Source organism: Hylobates moloch, unplaced genomic scaffold, assembly GCF_009828535.3.
Source record: "Hylobates moloch isolate HMO894 unplaced genomic scaffold, HMol_V3 SCAFFOLD_15, whole genome shotgun sequence".
Taxonomy (NCBI): domain Eukaryota; kingdom Metazoa; phylum Chordata; class Mammalia; order Primates; family Hylobatidae; genus Hylobates; species Hylobates moloch.
In genome coordinates this window covers 2,791,266-2,803,206 of record NW_026652290.1, presented here as the reverse complement: position 1 = coordinate 2,803,206, position 11,941 = coordinate 2,791,266, and the positions used below count along the sequence as shown (strand labels likewise).

The 11,941-nt window shown below is 57.7% G+C and overlaps 2 protein-coding genes across 7 annotated transcripts in view; one reads left to right on the top strand and one right to left on the bottom strand.

The window, feature by feature from the left end:
* The window catches only part of UNK (unk zinc finger), a 42,058-nt gene extending 30,947 nt beyond the window's left edge, over positions 1 to 11,111 (top strand). For 3 of the 5 annotated variants that reach the window (XM_032178812.2, XM_032178809.2, XM_032178813.2), the window contains 10 exons: positions 555 to 639; positions 2,145 to 2,287; positions 2,703 to 2,903; positions 3,480 to 3,545; positions 4,011 to 4,185; positions 5,054 to 5,155; positions 5,290 to 5,478; positions 7,836 to 8,017; positions 8,625 to 8,882; positions 9,625 to 11,111. In XM_032178812.2, coding sequence (XP_032034703.1) covers positions 555 to 639; positions 2,145 to 2,287; positions 2,703 to 2,903; positions 3,480 to 3,545; positions 4,011 to 4,185; positions 5,054 to 5,155; positions 5,290 to 5,478; positions 7,836 to 8,017; positions 8,625 to 8,882; positions 9,625 to 9,780 — 1,557 coding nt within the window. In that variant the 3' untranslated portion in view covers positions 9,781 to 11,111. The remainder of the gene's footprint in view (positions 1 to 554; positions 640 to 2,144; positions 2,288 to 2,702; positions 2,904 to 3,479; positions 3,546 to 4,010; positions 4,186 to 5,053; positions 5,156 to 5,289; positions 5,479 to 7,835; positions 8,018 to 8,624; positions 8,883 to 9,624) is intronic. The other 2 variants (XM_032178811.2, XM_032178810.2) reach the window with 2 other exon arrangements.
* On the bottom strand, positions 5,565 to 8,625 carry LOC116484077 (uncharacterized). Of its 2 annotated transcripts, none has more exons than XM_058428837.1 (2): positions 8,287 to 8,625; positions 5,565 to 7,460 (listed from the first exon to the last, which is right to left on the bottom strand). In XM_058428837.1, the coding sequence occupies exon 2, from the start codon at positions 7,229 to 7,231 to the stop codon at positions 6,602 to 6,604; it is 630 nt and encodes a 209-aa protein (XP_058284820.1). In that variant the 5' UTR covers positions 7,232 to 7,460; positions 8,287 to 8,625; the 3' UTR covers positions 5,565 to 6,601. The 2 variants fall into 2 exon arrangements, with proteins under 2 accessions (XP_058284820.1, XP_058284819.1); XM_058428836.1 differs by lacking the exon at positions 8,287 to 8,625 and adding an exon at positions 7,549 to 7,868.
* Positions 11,112 to 11,941: the final 830 nt, after the last annotated feature.

Genomic DNA, 11,941 nt, shown 5'->3' with positions numbered 1-11,941 from the left:
TGGCCCCAAGAGGTAGCCTGGGCCATATCTGTGTGCCTAGGTCTTGTCTGGGGTTCAGAGAGGCACCTGCAGTCCTTGCCCTTAGTGTTCCATGGAAGCCAGGACACCCTGAGGTAGACATGCAGACAGAAACTACCTTACGTAGCTGCAGACAGCAGAGTGGAAGGTTACTTAGTATAGGTCGCAACCCAGGGTATCCTGGCAGGGGTCACATTGGCGGGGGTGGTTGCCTGAGATTGTGGCTCCCTTAATGCCCAGGAGGCCCAGCCCTGGCCATGCCCTTGAGTGGAGAGTCACTGGGGGATCCCTCTGGGAGGGCTGGTGGGACTTGTGGCCCCAGAATGGAAGCTGTTGGTGACAGTGGGGAGTGGTGGTGGGCTGCCTCAGGAGTTTGAGTAAGAAGCTGGTAGGGAGACACATAGTGGAGGGGAGGGGAGGGGCCGGGGACACAGGGCAAGAGATGACTAAGCCAGCGCACCCATGCTGGGGGAAGGGGAGCCCGCCCGGCCTTCCCTCAGGGCCTGAGCCTGACCTGCCTGTGCTCTGCCCTCCAGATCTACAAGTCCACCAAGTGCAACGACATGCAGCAGTCGGGCAGCTGTCCCCGAGGACCCTTCTGCGCCTTTGCCCACGTAGAACGTATGCTGTTCCCATTGCCCCGGGGCAGTGCCCTCTCCCACCCCTCCCTTGCCTGGCTAGCTCAGGCTTAGGCCGGGGACGGCCCCTGGCAGTACGCCCTGCACAGGAGTTCTGGCCTGCCAGCAGCGGGCCTTGTCCCCACTGGAAGCTCCATTCCCCCACCTTTCTAGAAGTAGCCTTGAAGGCCTAGAGCTTCCAAAGTAGTGAGATAGAGACTGCAGGGATTGTCCCCCTGGTTGAGCACTCATGGTTCCAGGGAGGGTTGAGGCACTGTGCCTCCCATGGCTGACTTGGCAAATCCCACTAGCCACCCCATGTCATACCCATGACAGACATCACTAATGGAACATGGAGCTCTTCTCTGCTGAGTCCTGCTCAGGCCTCTAGAGCAGAGCTAGCCAGTCAGAATATAATGCAACCCCCATATGTCATTTTAAAGTTAAAATATTTAAGCATGTTAACAAAAATAGCAAAATATGAAAATGAGCTGGGCATGGTGGCACACACCTGTAATCCCAGCTACTCAGGAGGCTGAGGCATGAGAATCACTTGCACCCAGGAGGCGGAGGTTGCAGTGAGCCGAGATCATGCCACTGCACTCCAGCCTGGGCAACAGAGCTAGACTGTCTAAAAAAAAAAAAAAAATTGAAAATTGAAAATTGGAAAATATGTTGTTAAATTAATTTTAATAACATATTTGTATTTAGCCCAACATAAAAGGTTATTTCAATAATCAATATACAAAATTATCAAGACATTTTACCTTTTTTTGTACTAAGTCTATGAGATCTGATATGCATTTTAATGCCTACAGGATATTTCCATTCAGACCAGCCTGTTTCAGGGGCTCAGTAGCCACATGTGGCTTTCGGCTGCCTTGTGGGACAGTGTGGGTCTGGATCCTCAGCATGATACTGTAGGCCACCACCAGTCTCAGAGACAGAGCTCCAGTCTGTACCTGTTGACACCTCTTTCCACCCCAAGATACTGCCCTGGGTCTCCTTAACCTCTTTCCGGGCTCAGGCCCTGTCTCTGAGATGAGAATGGAAAATAAATCGAGGGCCCTGGGAGGGAGAAGCATGTTCTTGATGCAGAGGTGGTCCCCGGCCATGGGCATTGGGACCGCCTGGCTGAGACAGCGTAAGGAAGTGATTCAGGCTTTGGAGTTGTGCAGATCAGCGTTCAAGTCCCAGCTCTTCTGTGTTTTAGCTCTGTCACTTTGGTGGATTTACCTTACCTCTCTGAGCCTCAGTTTTCTTATTTATAAAATGGAGACCATATTACTGGTATCTTCTGGTCACCATGAAGAGTCACAATTACTGCAAAGTGCTGGCACAGTGCCTGGCACACAGTAAATGCACAGACATGGTGTTACTAGAGATGTCGTAGGAACCTTCCCTTTATGTGCAGGGGGATTTGTGGTCTCCTTTGGAAGGGACCCAGGAGCATTTTTGGAGGGACAGAGCTGGCTTAGGCCTGCTGACCCCTGCCCCTGACTCTTGCAGAGCCACCCCTAAGTGACGACCTGCAGCCTTCCTCAGCTGTGTCCAGCCCCACCCAGCCGGGTCCTGTCCTGTACATGCCGTCTGCTGCTGGAGACTCGGTGCCTGTGAGCCCCTCCAGCCCGCATGCCCCTGACCTCAGTGCCGTACGTGTCCATCCTGGGGAGTGGGTGGGCACCATGCCTGACAGAGCCAACACTTGCTTCCTAGGCCCTTTCAGCCTGGGCTTGGGAGACCATCCTGGTATTTGTCCTCAGGCCAGGGGGATCTGTCTTTTCCATCTCAGCATTCTTCGTCAAAAGCCCAGGCCCGGGGGTGTGGGGTAGGGCAGTCCCCAGAGCCTGTGCTGATGAGCCTGTAGGACTGGTGGCAGGGACAAAGCCTGAGGCCACCCCCTTTCCTTCGTGAGCTTCGGGCTCCCCGAGTGGTCGCTGCTGCTCGTTGGCAGACGAAAGTGGAACTGAGCCCCTTGAAGACTCCCTCTGGAGAGGGTAGAGGACGGGCCCATGCACCAGCCTGCGCTGTGCCCATGGGCCCACTCCCTCCCCTCCTTCTCCGCAGCTCCTCTGTAGAAACAGCAGCCTAGGCAGCCCATCTAACCTCTGCGGCTCCCCACCGGGCTCCATCAGGAAGCCCCCAAACCTGGAGGGCATCGTCTTCCCTGGGGAGTCTGGCCTGGCCCCTGGCAGCTATAAGAAGGCTCCCGGCTTCGAGAGGGAAGACCAGGTGGGAGCCGAGTACCTGAAAAATTTCAAATGCCAGGTAAGGGATGAGGGAGGCAGCAGTGAGGTTAGCCTTCTCCTGCGTGGGGCAAGAGAATCTTGGAGGAGTATCTTGGTCCAGCTACGGGGAGGATGACTGGGAGCTAGGACTCCACTGTCCTCGGCCTCTTCAGGACTGAACAGAGGGAGCAGAGTCAGCCCATTTGCAGCTGAAGACAGGAAGGCTGGGGAGGCTGCACAGCCTCCCCTGGGCCGCAGAGCTGGTTAGGAGAGGAGCCGGATCCCGCCTGGGTGCGGTCCTTCTGCTGCCCTGAGCTGCCTTCATGGAAAGGCAGGGCCTGGGGAAGCAGGACACACGGGTCCATAACTGGGCCTGGAGAGATACCTTCTGGGCTTACATGAGGCCTGGTGTTACCTGGAGGAGAAGGGCAGCTCCCTGCTTAGGGTAGGGGAAGGGAGTAGGAGGTGGGGAGGAAGAAGGGGGTGTGTGCATGCATGTGAAGAGGGGTTGCATGTCTGCCACCACCTGCCCCCTGGTACCTGCAGCCTCAGGGTCAGATGGACTCAGGGACCCCCCAGCACCACATTCATCCACTCCCTGAATTTTCTCCCTCAGGCCAAATTAAAACCCCACTCATTAGAGCCCAGGAGTCAAGAGCAGCCTCTGCTTCAGCCCAAACAGGTATAGAGCTCTCAGCCCCCTTCCTCCCCTCTGCTGTGGACAGGACTGGCCCAGAACCCCAGGAGGCTTCGGGGAGCGGGAGGCACCACTTTTCCCGAAAGCTGAGGGCAGGACTAAAGTGGGGTCCCAGCCACAAATCCAGAGAGGGTAGGGGGTCAGGCCCTGGAGCCCCTCACCTCCTAGACTCAGTGGAGAAAGGGTTCCTGGAGCCTCTGCCAGGCCCTGTGCTCACGTCTCTCTTCCCTGCTACAGGATTGCAGGGGCGAGTGGGGCTGGCAGCCTCCGCACCTCGAACTCCATGCTCTCAACAAGGTGTCGGGTGTGCCGGGGCCCATGTGGGCATGGGGGCACCCAGACTAGAGCTGGCACGGGCCGTTTCCCTTGCCCCCAGCCCCTCTCCAGCCTCTCGTCCTGGCCTCTGTATGGAGCCTACCATTGCCTCGCCTCTTCCCTCTCTCGTTGCAGGACATGCTGGGCATCCTCCCCGCAGGCAGCCCCCTGACCTCAAGCATCTCTTCTAGTATCACCTCCAGCCTGGCAGCTACCCCCCCTAGCCCAGTGGGCACCAGCAGCGTCCCCGGCATGAATGCAAACGCTCTGCCCTTCTACCCCACCAGCGACACGGTAGAGTCAGTCATAGGTAACTAGGCCATTTCTATTTGCAAGCCCAGGACTGGGTCTGGGGTCAGAGACCCCCCCAGTCTCTGAAGCGAGTCTCAAATCAGCACACCAGACCCCTTAGACATCTGTCTTGGGAAAATCAGGGGGTGGGCACTCTGAGTCCTTTGAGCTAAAGGAGAAATGACTCCAAGGTGTAGGGCCAGGACTGGCCCTTAGAGCTCCTTTGTGCAAATTAGAAAGAGGTGCCTTTTCCCCTTGGCAAGTACAGTCTCACCCCAAGACGTGTCGTTCAGTCCCCATTCATCTCACTGGTGTCCTTGTGTAGTGAATAGCCAGCACGACATTCTCAGAATTCCTGGTGCTAGAAGTTGGTGCTCCTTTCTTTCAGTACTCATTTCTAGGTGCCCGCTTTGTGCCAGGTCCTGTGTCAGGCACTGAGGAGACAGATGACAACATGCTGTTCCTGCCCTCTAGAGGGAAACTTCCCACCCAGTGGACATTTGTCAAGCACCTGCTATACACCAGCCACTGAGTGCCCAGAGACCTGCCCACCCCCACTGAGCCCGAGGCTGAGACCCTCGAGTTGTAACATCAGGGGACAAAACCCTTGTCCGAGGCAGGGACCCTGGATGGGGATGTGATTCCTCCTGGAAGTATCAAAGAAGATTCAGAAAGGAGAGGCATTTGGGTTGGACATGACTGGCAGATGGCGTCAGAAGTCAGGAGTCAGGATTGGCATAGGAAGCAGCTGAAGGAAGGGCACAGGGGCTTGGGAGAGTACGGACCCAGCGTAGCATGGGCGTGAAGATGCAGCGTGGGCAGTAGACGAGGTGGTCAGGGTCAGATGGGCCCTTGGGAGGTTACATCCCACTCTTCTCTGTCCCTAGAGTCCGCTTTGGATGACCTGGACCTGAATGAGTTTGGTGTGGCCGCCCTGGAGAAGACTTTTGATAACAGCACAGTGCCCCACCCAGGAAGCATCACCATCGGTACTGGGTGTGGGTGGGCAGGGCAGCCTGGAGGACTCCTCGGGTTCCTGCCTGGCCCAGGCCCCTTGCTCTGTGTGGCCTGCCTGGCTTCTGCTGCCCTCACCCAGCCCGTCCTCCCTGGGCCTCTCTTGCAGGCGGCAGCTTGCTGCAGAGCTCTGCGCCCGTGAACATCCCCGGCTCCTTGGGCAGCTCTGCCTCCTTCCACTCAGCATCCCCGTCCCCTCCCGTCAGCCTCTCCTCGCATTTCCTACAGCAGCCCCAGGGCCACCTGAGCCAGTCGGAAAACACATTTTTGGGAACCTCAGCATCACATGGATCTTTGGGTAAGAGGGGGAGTGGTTCACTAAGGATAACTGGGGCAGGAACCTGCGCCTTTAGGAGGTGCCTCTGGCCACCCCGTCTACGGCATATCAGCTAGGCTGGGGGTTAGGGCAGAGGCCTTGGGCGAGGAGGCAGAGTCAGATTCCTGTCTGTGTGACCCTGGACAAGTGATTGAGCCTCTCTGCCTTAGTTTCCTCTGCTGTGAAACGGGTATAATGGCAGCATCCACCTCCTAACGTTGTGAGCATTGAATAGAGTAATGGGGCTGAAGTGCTAGGCACGAGGCCAGTGCAGGCGAGAGCAGGGGTCTCAGTTGCCAGGTCTGGGCCTGGTCTCTTTCACAGCATGGTTCTGTTCTGCCCAGTCACCCCAGGCTCCGAGAGGCTGGCTCGCACCAGCCAGGTTCACAGAGGACCAAGGGAGAAGCCAAACAGGCTAACCCCTGGCTCTGGGTGCCCTTCCTGCCGGGCAGAGCCTCCAGGGAGGCCCAGGGCTGGCCCAGAAGGCTGTTTGCCCACAGAATTAGAATGGTACGGACTGGGGGTTCCTGAGGGCACTTCAGGGTTTAGTGGCTAGAAGAATGGCACAGAGGCCGGTGCCACTGCGGGCTGGCTGTGCATCTCTTGTGTGTGTCGGGATGTTCCTGAGGGCGGGATGGGAAGCACATGGCACCACCGCTCTCACTCTCCCCCAGCAGCTGCAGACACCAGCTCCCTCCCCGAGAGTGCCGGCATTTTGCTCAGGCCCAGGGACTGAGCCTTTCAGAGTTCTGATTGGGTTTGGTGGCTTCCCTTATCTTATTCCTGATCCTAGAACAGCACATGGGTTTCTCAGCGCCTTCCAGGGTTGAAGAGGCTGTTCTCTGTTACGTTGATTCTGTCAGCTTTAGGTGCTTGGTATTGCATTTTTCGGACTTGCCCCATATTTGGATGGGATCTTTTTTTTTTCGAGTAGGGTCTCAGTCTGTCACCCAGGCTGGAGTGCAGTGCAGTGGCATGCAGTAGCTCACTGCAGCCTGGAACTCCTGAGCTCAGGTAATCCTTCCACATCAGCCTCCTGAGTAGCTGGGACCACAGGCGTGGACCACCATGCCCAGCTTCTGGTGGCGGCTTGACATAGCTCCACTTACTGGCCACACACTCCTTCCTGCACCGTGTGACTGTTGAGCACAGGTGTATTGATACAGGTGTGAGTGCAACAGTCCCTGCTGTCCAGCAGCTGTGGCCAGTGTGGGAAGCAGAGGTGCCCAGCCATTGGGATCCTCCTGAGAATCATAGAGGGGCCTACCTGGACAGCAGAGTCAGGAGAGCTTCTCCGAGGGAGGAGGAGAGATGGATGGGACAGGACAGCTTGCTGCAGGGCTGGTCTCATGTGGGTGGGGTGACCCTGAGGTCTTCCTCTGGGACGGGGCAGATGGCTCAGACAGTGCATGCCACAGGGTCTCCGCACAGGACCACGTCCTTCCTCTGTGGGTGCACTTGTGTGTCTCAGAGAGCAAAGCGTCTTAAATCTGGTTCTGGAACATCCTGGTTGGATTAGTGGGAAAGGGAGCAAGGACGAAGTCACCAGAAAGTACATATGGGCAGAGTGAGGCCAGAGGTGGATATGGGTCCTTCTCAGAAGCCCGGGGCTGCCCTGGGGGCCAGAGCAGGGGGACCTGATGTTAGTAAACATCTGTTGAGCGAATGAGCAGAGGGCAGCTGGGTTGGCGGCGGGTGGGAGGCTGTGCACGCAGCATAGTTGACTGGAAAGCATAGGCCTTTGGAACCACGCTCCCTGTCTGTGTCCTGGCCCTACCACTTACAATTTGTGTGATTCTTGGTAACACATTTTATCCAGGGTCCTCGTCTGTAAAACAAGGGGGATGGCCCCAAGGCTCCCTGAGCTCTTCCTGCCCCAGCTCTGCCATCCGATGAGGCTCTGGCCTGTCTTTTCCCCTTTATCTCTTCCTGGGCCTCAGATCAGGCTGCAAAAAGGCCCTAGCCTAAAAGTGAAGCCACAATCATAAATTGCCACTATCGGGGGCCTGGGACTGCTCTCACATGCAGTACCTCCTGAGTCCCCTGAGTTACCCTGTGAGGCCGGCGATGGGAGTCCCGTTTCCCACATGAGGATGCTGAGCCTCAGAAGTTGAGTGGCACCAACTAGCAGGTGGCACTCAAGGTTAGGTCTGACTCCGCCCACGCCACCTGCACCTTCACAGCCTTCCTGTCCCTGCAGAATTCTCTGACCTGACACTAGCTGGAGCCGTGCGCACCCATCCAGTGGACAGCCAGTCCCTGGAACCCCTGAGGCAGGGCTGGCCAGGGCCCAGGCCCAAAGCCCTCTGGAGCTGATGTTCTTCCCCTCCTTGGGGCAGGTCTGAACGGGATGAACAGCAGCATCTGGGAGCATTTTGCCTCTGGAAGCTTCTCCCCGGGCACTTCCCCCGCTTTCCTATCAGGGCCAGGGGCTGCTGAGCTGGCCCGACTTCGGCAAGAGCTGGATGAAGCCAACAGCACCATCAAGCAGTGGGAGGAGTCCTGGAAGCAGGCCAAGCAGGTACCAGGCCCCGCACCTGCCGGCCTTCCCCAGTGCCAGGTGACATCCAGCCCAAGACCTTCCTTCACAGAGCGGGCGTGGGGTGGGGGAAAGCGGGGGCTTGAAGGACAGAGCAGAAACTCAGTTTTGTTTGCTCGCTCTCCCCCTGGGAGGACTTGCTTTGCCAGCCAGGGCCCTGGGTGGTTACTGTTGTCGCAGGCTTCGAATTCCCTCTTGTGAGCTGCTTGTAGTCTGTCCCAGGACCACCTGCCTCCTCCCAGTAGCCTCACCTCTCCAGGGTTTCAAGTCCAAGGTCTGGGTTCTGAAATGGGCCCCCTGTCCAGCTGCAGCTGGCTACCCTACGGGTGCTGGCCAGAATCCCAGCTCTACCCTGTGTCCCCTGCTGTGCTAGGCCCAGGCCCCTTTCCCTGGCCACAGAGGGGAGAGTCTCCTGCAGGTCCTGAAACCTCTGTGCAGACAGCATCAGCCTCCTCCTTGCCCTCCTCCCAGAGAGCCAACCCAGCTTCCCACCAGGCCTAGCAGCCAGAGTGGCCCCCAAGAGATGATGCTCTCTGGGGACAGGGGCAGGGCAGGGCCATTGTGATGAGACTGTATGCTGGGCCCACAGGCTTGTGATGCCTGGAAGAAAGAGGCGGAAGAGGCTGGTGAGCGGGCCAGTGCAGCGGGTGCCGAGTGCGAGCTGGCCCGGGAGCAGCGGGATGCACTGGAGGTGCAGGTGAAGAAGCTCCAGGAGGAGCTGGAGCGGCTACACGCGGGGCCTGAGCCCCAGACCCTGCCCGCCTTCTCCGACCTGGAGGCGCTCTCACTCTCCACCCTCTACTCCCTCCAGAAACAACTGCGGGCCCACCTGGAACAAGTGGACAAGGTCAGCCCAGGTCGGGGAGCACTGGGTGGGATGCACGGTGGCCTCAGCCAGCTCTTGGACTCTGACCTGGTCCAGGCTGCTGCAGGGATGGCCACCCTCCTGAGAGCCTCTGCCCAGCACTGGGCCAGCACTCAAAAGGCCGGCCTGCTGGGAGTGGGTGAGGAGAGTGCACTGGGGAAGGTGAAAAGGCTGGGGGTGAGGGGTGTCGGTGCCACCCCCAGCACCCCTGAGGGCAGCCCTGACCAAGCTTCGCTCAAATGCCTGGGCCCCAACTGCGTCCTCCTGTACACCCTCCAGGGCGCAGCGGGCCTTCCAGTGAGGCCCAGGACCCCAGGACTACCCCTGCCTTCCCAGGTCTCCTGCTGGGTCCCAGGGGCCAACGTGGCATGGTGGGAAGAGCTGTCTTTCCTCTGTTCTCGGGCAGCCAAGTCCCCAGGTGTGGCCCTGGGCATGTCCCAGCCCTTTCTGGGCCTCGTTTTCCCCATTTGGGGACTACAAGGTCAAATGAGACTGGGCGAAGCCTCTGTGAGGGGTGGGCCTTGTGGCAGCCTGGCCATGCCCCATGCAGAGGTGGACTCTCAGCCTGTTCTCTCACCTGCCAACAGCGGTCTGGGAGCACACTGTTGAGCTCGGTACCTCAGTTTCCCCATCCCAAGGGGGCTGAAGTGAGGATCAAGGGAACTCCTCGCTCAACTTGGGGCCAGACCCATGGATGGTGACCACAATGCCCCTTTCCCTGCAGGCCGTGTTCCACATGCAGTCGGTGAAATGCCTTAAGTGTCAGGAACAGAAGCGGGCAGTGCTGCCGTGCCAACACGCTGCGCTGTGTGAGCTCTGCGCCGAGGGCAGCGAGTGCCCCATCTGCCAGCCTGGCCGGGCCCACACCCTCCAGTCGTGACCCTGCAGGCCTGGCCCAGCCTGGCCTAGATCTTCTCACCTAGGACTTTTTAAAGTATATATATATATATATATATATGAATATATATATATATATGTGTATGTATGTATATGTATATGATTCTGTATATGTATACATTTCCGTATGTGTGCAGGTATGCGTGGTGGTGTGGACAGTGTCTGTGTGTATATCTGTACATAGATATAGACACACACTTTAAAAGACTTACCAAGCACTTTTTAAAAGAAGAAACTATTTTGCAGTCCTCCCCTACCCACTCCCTGCCCTTCCCCCTCTTCTCCCACTGGCCTTTTGGCAGAGAATCTGTTTCTGTCTCTTTTTTAACGTAGGAACTAACTATTTTTAACTTCTTCCTGGGGCCTGAGCAGGGAAGGGTGGGACTGGAAGGCACTAAGGGGAGGGGAGAAGCCCTCAGGGCAGGCCCTGCTCCCCCTACCTCCTTACCAGGGCAAGGGTGGAGTGTGGAAGACGTGGGTCCCCCAGAGCAGGGCTGGCCCCCAGCTGTGAGGGCCTCAGGGAGGCCTGAGGGGGAGTGCTGGGGGTCTCAGCTGGCTTAGCTCCTAGGTTTACCAAATGTATATTTAGTCTTGGGGAGAACAGCAAGGGCTGGAGGCCAGTGCTGCAGGGCCAGCCCCACTCCCGACACCTGGGCCCTTGAAGCTCCTTGAGGGGCAAGGCCCAGGAGTTCCAGCCCTCAGGTTCCTGAGGGTCCACCCTCAGTCCTTTCCCCCTGGACTCCCCACAAGAGCCTCCCTGGCCCCAGGGCCACCTACCAGGCTGGTACTCATTCTATGACCCCCCCACCCCCCCGCAACCAGCTGCCCCCAGCTCTCCCTGCCCCCTCCCCTCTCTGGCAGCTAGCAGGGCAATTGGCAGGGAGGAGTGCGGACTGAGGACCAAGGGGGCCCAGGCCCTGCCCTCCTACCCGGAGGGGCTCCGTATGCATTCCTTGGTGCTCTCTGAGTGCAGCTGGTGTCCCGCCCTGTTCTGGGCGGATGCCTGTGTGCGTGTGTGTGTGCCTGTCCAGTGTATATTGTGTCTTAGCTTCCATTTTAAAAATTGTTCTGTACAGAGAGAGATGCAGCAGGGGCGGGAGGGCAGAGTGGGTGGAGGGGAGCAGCCGCACCCCCAGCACCGGGTGTCTGGGGTAGGAGCAAGAGGGCTGAGAGGGTCTGGTCCTGGCCCAGGCTCCCCCTTGGGCTCAGCACGAAAGGGCTTTCAATGAATTAAGTGAAAACTTTTTCCTTTTTTACAAAAATGCAAAAATCAACAAAGCTCCAAACCTATTGAAAATAAAATATGAACTTGCAGTGGTAGCTTCTTTACATGGGGGTGAGGGGAGTGGGTCCCAAAAGAGGGCCTCTGAGCTAGGAGGGGGCCAGGAGCCCTGCCTCAGCCCTGGAAACGGCTGGTGCCCGGCACCCCTGAGGTGTGGTAAGGCAGCTGGAGAGGGCTGGAAGCTTCCTGGACCCATCAGGCCCCAAGACAGTTCAAGTGCTCTCCGACCTAGGCCTAGGGGTTGATGACACAGGGACCCTTAGCCTTGGACACAGAGGCCTCCCAGGCCCTAGGACTCTTTAGGGCTATGTGGTTAGCGGTGACTGGCAATAGGGCCCCTAACTGTTTCTCAGAGGAACAGTGTCTTCCCAACCGGGCATGGTGGTGCATACCTGTGGTCCCAGCTACTAAGGAGGCTGAGGTGAGAGGATCACTTGAGCCCAGGAGGTCGAGGCTGCAGTGAGCCGTGATTGCACAGCTGCCTCCAGCTTGGGTGATGGAGTGAGATCCCATCTCAAAAACAAAAACAGAGGCCGAGGCGGGCAGATCACTTGAGGTTAGGAGTTCGAGACCAGCCTGTCCAAAATGGTGAAACCCCCGTCTCTACTAAAAAAAAAAAAAATACAAAAATTAGCCAGGTGTGGTGGCACACGCCTGTAGTTCCAGCTACTCAGGAGGCTGAGGCAGGAGGATCCTTTGAACCTGGGACGCAGAGGTTGCAGTAAGCTGAGATTGCCCCATTGCACTCCAGCCTGGGTGACAGAGTGAGACTCCATCACAAAAACAAAAAACCCAGTGCCTTCCCATTGGGATGATTTGCTGGTAGGACCCAGAGGAAGTCCTGCCTTCTGCCTTCTTCACC

Coding starts and splice junctions, on each gene's coding strand:
- LOC116484077 (XM_058428837.1), bottom strand. CDS start 7,231: ATGCTTTCCAGTCAACTATGCTGCGTGCACAGCCTCCCACCCGCCGCC.